Source organism: Gopherus evgoodei, unplaced genomic scaffold (genome assembly GCF_007399415.2).
Source record: "Gopherus evgoodei ecotype Sinaloan lineage unplaced genomic scaffold, rGopEvg1_v1.p scaffold_56_arrow_ctg1, whole genome shotgun sequence".
Classification (NCBI taxonomy): Eukaryota; Metazoa; Chordata; order Testudines; family Testudinidae; genus Gopherus; species Gopherus evgoodei.
In genome coordinates, this window is record NW_022060077.1 from 551,942 (window position 1) to 560,274 (window position 8,333).

At 42.9% G+C, this 8,333-nt stretch overlaps 1 protein-coding gene across 1 annotated transcript; it reads right to left on the minus strand.

Moving 5' to 3' along the window:
- Positions 1–403: 403 nt before the first annotated feature.
- Positions 404–7,084, minus strand: LOC115643274 (olfactory receptor 52R1-like). Its single transcript, XM_030547155.1, has 2 exons — positions 7,063–7,084; positions 404–1,359 (listed from the first exon to the last, which is right to left on the minus strand). Exons 1-2 carry the CDS (start codon positions 7,073–7,075, stop codon positions 404–406), a joined length of 969 nt encoding a protein of 322 aa, XP_030403015.1. The 5' UTR covers positions 7,076–7,084.
- Positions 7,085–8,333: the final 1,249 nt, after the last annotated feature.

Genomic DNA, 8,333 nt, shown 5'->3' on the forward strand with positions numbered 1-8,333 from the left:
CATTCTAACATTCATCTATATTTCTTTCCTTTTATGAATGAACGTTTGGATTTTAGATTCTAAAGGATTGGTAACAGCGTGATTTGTGGATCAGATCTGATGTGTATATTGACCTGGGTCTGGGGCTTGATTCTTTGGAATCGAGAGATCCGTATTCTTTTATTGGGGTGTTGGTTTTCATAACTATTCATTCCCCGGACGAGCGGCACTGGTGGTGATACTGGGAGACTTTAGTGTCTAAGGAAATTGCTTGTGTGACTTGTGGTTAGCCAGTGGGGTAAAACTGAAGTCTTCTTTGTCTGGCTGGTTTGGTTTACCTTAGAGGAGGAAAAACCCCAGCCTAGGGCTGTGACTGCTCTTTTTAAGCAATTGGTCCTGAATTGGCACTCTCAGTTGGGTCCCGTCAGAACAGCGTCGTCACAGTCCCTTTATGAGAAAAGAGCCAGAGCAGCCTGTCCCCGATCTGTTTGGTTCTCACCCCGTAAATGATCGGGTTTAGCATGGGGGGAACCAGGAGGAAAATGTTGGCCATGAGAATGTGAAAATGTAGGGGCACATTGTGGCCAAACCTGTGTGTGAGGTAGGAGAAGAGAGCTGGGACATAAAAGGATAAAATGGCACAGAGGTGGGAGATACATGTCCCAAAAGTCTTGAGCTGGGCATCCTTTGTGGGGAGGCTGAATACGGCCCTGAGGATCTGGATATAGGACATGGCGATAAAAAACGTATCCAGACCCATCACAGAGACTGTCAAAAAGAGGCCGTAGTAAATACTGACGCGAATGTCAGCGCAGGCTTGCTTCACGACAGCTATGTGCTCACAGTATGTGTGGGGGATGATGTTGGTTCTGCAGTATGGCCACTGCCTCGCCAGGAAGGGATAGGGCAGTACAAGCATGCTACTGCGCAGCACCACAGCCAGGCCAATCTTGGCCACTACATGGTTTGTCAGGATGGTGGAATGTCTCAGGGGATCACAAATGGCCACATAGCGATCCAAAGCCATGGCCACGAAGATCCCAGACTCCATCGCTGAGAAGCAGTGAATGAAGTACATCTGGGTGAGGCAGACACTGAAATAGATCTCCCTGGAATTGAACCAGAAGATGCTCAATGTTTTGGGCAGGATGGACGTGGACAGGACCAGGTCGGTGATGGCCAGCATGCAGAGGAAATAGTACATGGGCCCATGCAGGCTTGGATCCCTCTTCACGATGAGCAGGATAATGAAGTTCCCCAAGATGGCTATGGTGTACATGGCGCAGAAGGGGATGGAGATCCAGATATGAGCCGTCTCCAGGCCAGGAATGCCCAGCAGGATAAAGTTGGAGGGGTTGATGAAGTCGGTTGTGTTGGAACCTGACATGGGATAGGGGAGAAGGTTTCCAACTCTGAGGCAGAATGGTGTCTCCTGTATGTACCGTATGTTCCCCCAACTTCCTGTATGTGCCCAGGGTCTAGCGTGATGATCGCAGGACAAACACCTGAATGGAGAGACAGTGTTAATATGGGACACTACATGCATTACTGGGGGCTGTTCTCATGGGTAAAGGGCTGATTGGTCGCTCCTCAAACACTGAAAACTGGTATTTTCATTCTTCAGAGGAATTAATTCTGAACAACTGGCCCTACTAATGCCAATTCCATACTGCATGGTGCTCCATGCAGCAATCAATCCTGCACATCACGGTGCAGGAAATATTAATAGGCACCAGCAGGAAACACAAGTGTGGATACTGGTTATCCATCACTGTTCCTTAATGCAATGGAAGCCAGGCTAGAGTGTCCATGCTGTAGAAAGTTCCCCATTCACCCAGATGCTCAACATCTGAGAGTGGAAAAAAAAATGAATTATTTTGCAAAGACATGTGCCAGGGGATAGATCCCAGCTAGAGCACAGTTCAGGGAAAAGACCCGGGCATCACTGATAGAAACTTCACAGAAACACTTGCGCATTCCTAGCAGTGGCCAAACAAAGACAATGTTCGTATGCCTAAGGAATGGGATGGAGAATAACCTGCTCTGGACATGTTCTCGGTTATTGTCACTCAGTCTCTTAAAGGATATAGCACACAGAAAGGGGATTTCTGAGACAGGTTATGAGAATTGGGATGGTGCCAGATGTGGACAGACTGAAAAGTCCCAACCAGTAATTTGTATAGACAGTGCTTCAAAGGGGCTAATTCCCCAAAGTTGAGGCAACATATCAATAAAACTAATTGGAAGGTTAAATTTAGACAGAAAAATGGGAATGAAACTTGGGAGTTCTTTAAATGTATTAGATAGCTAAAACTCCACAACAACACAGCCAAGAAAGTGGAAAACTTTGGCTAAAAACCTAGTTCAGTGGCAAAATGAAGTAAAGGCAGTAATTGGGCCCGGGGGGTGGGGGGGAAATGAGTAACACATAACAAATTAGAAAAAGGGAAAATAGATAACAATACAAACTGGAATTAATGAAAATTGATAAGTAATGTGAAAGATGTCAGGGAGAAATCTGTGAGTGGCATGGCTAAGGATCAAAAAAAGGAGGTTATTAATTTTAGTAAGAAGAAAAGAAAGCCTAGAAAAGGCTTCGGCCAATTCCTAGAGGGAGAAAAGAAAATTGTTAATGTTGCAAGAAAGGCAGAGGTGTTCAAGAAATATTTTTGTTCTGCATTTGGAAAGAAGCAGTATGAGGTATTTTTATCACATGAGGTGATGAAATATATATATATATATATATATATATGAAAAAGCATATATAGAACAGTACTGTGTTAAATTTAAACTATCAAAAATAAAGGGAAAGCTTTAAAAAAAGATTTGACAAGATTAGAAAACAGTGGAAGCTGGTAAAAAAATTAGTTAAAAAAAAAAAGTCTAGGAATATAATTAATGCCAGTCAACGACTGGGTTTCTTTAAAACAGATCTCGTCAAATAAACCTGATTTCATCAATTAATGAGAGAACACATTTGTTTGAACAAGGGAACCACATAGAAACACTACACTTTGATTTCTCTGAGTCATTTGACTTAGTAGGGGAAAATATTCAGATAAAAAAATCAACACTATACAATATCAGTAAAACACATGTTAATTGGACTAGAAACTGGCTAACTGATAAGCAGTCTCAGAAAGCAGTTGTCAATGGGCCATTGTCAGTGAATCGGGCTGTTTCTGGTGGGTTTCTACAGGGATAAATTCTAGGCCTGATGCTGTTCAATATTTTCAGCAACAATCTGGAATCAAATAGAAAATCACTGCAGACAAAATTAGCAGATGACCTAAAGAATGGCAAAGTGGGTACAATGAGGAGGCCAAGGCAGGTACTTTGACGGATCTGGGACGTTTGGTGAGCTGGGTTCATTCAAACAAAATGTTTTAATACAGACAAATGCAAAGTTATCCTCTCGGTACAGGTAATGCAGGGCTGACCCTCAGACTAGGGCCTGTATTATGGAGCGCAGGGACACTGAAAAGGATTTAAGGGTCATTGTGGACAACCAAATCATTGTGAGCTCCCAGTGCAATGCTATGGCCAAAAAGGTGATGTGGTCATTGGCTGCATAAACAGGGGAGTGGTGAGTTGGAGCAGGGGAAGGATTTTACCTCTGCACGTGGCACTGGTGAAATCGACTGCGTAAAGTCCTGGGACCCACATTTCAAAAAGGATGTTGAAACATTGGAAAGGGTGCAGAAAAGAGCCACAAAAATGAATTGAACCTGGAAAAAATGTCTGATGGTGAGACACTCAGAGACCTTCATTTATTTATCTTAAATAGTAATAACGGGCTCTTTAATCTGGCCAAGAAAGGCAGAGCAAGGCTGGAAGCTGAAGTCATACAAATTCCAGCTGGAATTAAGGACCCAATGTTTAGCACTGAGCGTAATTAACCATTAGGACAAACTGCATTGACCTCCAGCTGAGGCATGATTTCCCTTTACAAAAACTTCGTTGACTCTTCCTCAAAAAATTATGTTTATCTATGTGTCTGACAATTTTTTTTCTTATCATCATTTCAACCAGTTTCATAGAATCATTAAGGGACCTCAGGTGATCATCTAGTCCAACCCCCCTGCTCAAAGCAAGACCAATCGCCAAATTGTCCTCTCAAATATTAAATTCACAACCCTGGGTTTAGCAGGCTGATGCTCAAACCAATGAGCTATCCCTTCCAGCCCCGTACAAAAGAAACAAAACAACTCTCCTTGAAGCAGGACCAGTCTCCAGATTTTTACCCCAGTTCCCCAAATGAGTTCCTTAAAGAATTGAACTCACAAGCCTAGATTTCATAGGCCAATGCTTAAACCACTGAGCTTTCCCTCCCCTTACTTTGCTTGGTACTGAAGTCAGGCTTCCTGGTGTGTAATCGCCAGGATCACCTCTGGAGCCCTTTTTAAACAATGACGTCACATTAGCTGTCCTCCAGTCATGTGGTACAGAAGCTGATTTAAATAATAGGTTACAGAGTACAGTTAGTAGTTCTACAATTTCACATTCGAGTTCCTTCAGAACTCTTGGGTGAATCCCATCTGGGCCTGGTGACTTATTGCGATTTAATTTATCAATTTGTTCCAAAACCTCTTCTAATGACTCCTCAGTCTGGGACAGTTCTTCACACCTAAAAAGAATGGCTCAGATTTGTGAATTTCCCTCACATCCTCAGCTGTGAAGACCGATGCAAAGAATTCATGTAGTGTCTCTGCAATGGCCTTATCATCCTTCACTGCTCCTTTAGCATCTCGATCATCTAGGGGCACCAGTGGTTATTTAGCAGGCTTCCTGCTTCTGATGTACTTAACCATTTTTTTGCTATTACTCTTTGAATCTTTCGCTAGCTGTTCTTCAAATTCTTTTTTGGCTTCCTAATTATATATTTTTTTACTTTGTTTGCCAGAGTTTATGCTCCTTTCTATTTCCTCGCTAGGATTTAACTTATACATTTTGAAGGTTTCATTTTTGCCTCTCATTGTTTTTCTTTTAGGTTTTTGTTTATCCACAGTGGCACTTGTTTAGTTCTGTCACTATGTTTTTTGTTTGTTTGTTTTATGTTGGGGGATACATTTAAGTTTAGCCTCTGTTATGGTGTCTTTAAAAAGTTTCCACGCAGCTTGCAGGGGTTTCACTTTTCGCTCTGTACCTTTTAACTTTCGTTTGTTTCTGAAATTAAATGCTAAGTGTTGGGCAGATGTGGTGTTTTTCCTCCCATGTTAAATTTAACGATATTATGACAAGCGGTCCAGCTATACACGATCAAAGGCTGAAGAACTGGAAATGTTTAGTTTGGAAAAGAGGAGATTGAGGGGGGACATGGCAGCGGTCTTCAAATATATGAAAGGCTGCCAGAAAAAAGATGGAGAAATGTTGTCTCTCGTCAGAAAGGGCAGGACAAGAGGCAAAGAGTTCAAGTACCGGAAAGCAGATTTTGATTAAACCTCAGGGAAATCTTCTTAACTATAAGAGCAGTAGGATAATGGAACAGACGCCACGACATGTTGTGGAAGATCATTCAAAGGAGAGTTTCATAAGTAGGCTGGATAGTCACCTGTCTGGGATGGTTCAGCCCTTGGCAAGTGGTTAGAGCAATTGACCCTTGTGGTCCTTTCTAACCCTATGTAGACCTCAGTCACATACAAGCCATTGGGCTCAACCCCGGGGTAACTGGGTCAAATTTAATGGCTTGTGCTATGCCGGAGGTCAGACTGGGTGATCTAATGGTCCCTTCAAGTCTGAAACTATATGAATCAATTGATAAAGAAAGTAGATCAGGCATTTATATTCACTGTGTTTCATAACACATGAACAAGGGAACGTTCAATGACATTGAAAGTCTGAACATATAACACTGATAAAAGAAAATTGTTTGCTTAAATCACATTTGGCCTGTGGAACTCCTTGACACAGACATTGTTAAAGCAAAGAACTTAGCTGAATGGGATTCACGAATGAATTGGCCATTGTAGGTGGTGCTGTTGGCTGTCTGACACCTTCAATTAGGAGACCTGATTTTCAGTTGCTTGTAAGTTTGCCAATCTTTAACCATTTGGACTTAAATTCCCCATGCAGTGTGTCTGCTTCTGGCTGAATTGCTTTTTTTAAAATTTCAGGCATAACAGTTCAGTCGACTTCTGAAATGAAGCTAGGAGAAAACATGTCTTGCCCATGCTGACAATTTTTTATAATTATTCCAGCAGATAAAAGTAAAGTAATAGCATATACCCACCCACCTCTCTCAGTGGGGCCTAAGCAAACTACAGACTATGGCATCAGAAATTGACTTTTGTTTTCTACATCTACTAACACCTTTCCTCCACTGAAATGCAGCCAGTTTGGGGCTGGAGGCCCTGAGCCTGGGTGGGCATAGCAAAGAGGGACATTTAGGTCAATGATATTAGAGCAAATTCATCCCCTGTGGCAAGAGCCGTAAGATTTTTAATGGCTGCACAGAGAGGAAAGTACCACAAACTTACTCTCTATCTCATCACTCCACTTTTCAACTGAGTTTGTCAAGCAGGTGAGCTCCTCAGCTAGAGATGAGTACCTGTGAATCCCGATATGGAAGTGTCTTCCCTGAGAATCCCCTTCAGGTAGCTGTGTCCCACATCTCTCTCGCCCCAGCATCTGCAGCAACATCCCTCACCAAAAGCTGAGGGTGTGCAGTATTTATAATATAATTGTGTGCAGTCCCAGGAGGGTTCGCTCAGCATCTACTGGAGAAGCGGCATCTGAATGCAAACTGGCTGGAGACCAGCCTGTCTGTGTTTCTGTGCTCTTTATCCACCTTTAGGAGTAAACAGTAATTAAGAGACTTCCCCAAAGGGAGATGAGAACCCTTGGGTTCTGTGCTGAGTCAGATATGAATTGGCTGCTTTGTGCATATTTAAAAATTATAGTTGATTAGTACAAAAAACTAGAATAACGCCGAGATCTCCATAGGGTCTGATACCCTGTAAATGCCCAGGAGGAATGAGTAGAGAGTAGACAGAGAAATCTGGAGAAAGATGCCTGAGGGGAGACACAAACAATCTGTAGACACACAGGGCTATTGTTAAGGGATCACAGATCAATAATTCTCACCAGTAGCTATCATTATACTGTGCAGCACCTTTCACTGAAGGATCATCAAAAAACCTAGCAAAGGAAAGTCACTATGAACATATCCCCATTTTACAGTGATTTAGTTGGAGTTTAGGTCCTGCTTTGAGCAAGGGGTTGGAGTAGATGACCTCCTGATGCCTTTTCCAAACCTAATGATCTATGATTCTTCTATGAGAGGCTGATTTTTTATGAGCTTGTGCTATGTAGATCTTTCTATACAGTGCAAGACAGTATTATTTTAGGTTTATTCCCCAAAAGGAGTATTCACAGTGAGTGCTGAGTGAATTGCTCTCACACAGCGATGACTTCAGTTTGTGTCTGTAGCTGGGTGTGGCCCTACCTGTGTGTGTGTGCTGCAAGAGGCCGGAGAGCATAATTTAGCAAAACAGGGAGAGGGAATCCAGGCTCGTGGAGCAGAAAGGGCTCAGTGAAACCCCAGTACATCTGGAGACATCCCAGGAAGGGGGGACCAATCCATCAGAGTCTCCTGTAGCTATTCCGTATCAAGGGGCAGCACAAGATCAGGAGTGAGGATATATTGAACCTAGAACCCGCCCTCATAAGCTCTGTCACTTTTGGCAGCTTTCTTGCTGGGGAAACATTACCTGCATCTGGCCCCTGCGCAGTCCTTTGTTCTCCAGCTGATTAAGCATGATTGGCTGCCTGTGAGGCGGAGGGGAGGGGCATCCATGGTCTTTAGTTGCTAGATATCAAATGACTGGACAATCAGAGTGGCCCTTGTCTTCTCAGACTCATGAAAATGGGCCCAGGACTCAGACAGTCAGGTGCTCATCACACCTGTATCTCTGCAGAGTGCAAACCTTTTCCCACCTCTGAGTTAATGATGCAGCTTGGAGGGGAAACTGAGGCACACACCATAGTCCTACAAAAATATTACAGAAAATGCCCCCTCTCTCACACATGTAAACACTGCAGAACTAACAGACCAACACAACCAAAAGCCTCGAATAATAGCACGTCTACTAGACAGACCCTGAAATAGGCTAGCAGCGGATTGCTGCAAATTCAGAGGACACCATTATCTATTTGCAGTGGATTATTTTTCTAGATATACATTGAAATTGCATATTTGAACGATACAACATGTTGCAGTGTGACCAAAAAATCAAAGAGCGCATTCACCCAGGTTGGTATTGCAGCACAACTATTGTAGGACAATGGACCACAATTCACTGTGGCTGAAGTTAAATCTTTCCAAAAAACATATGATTTTGAACACATCACTAGCA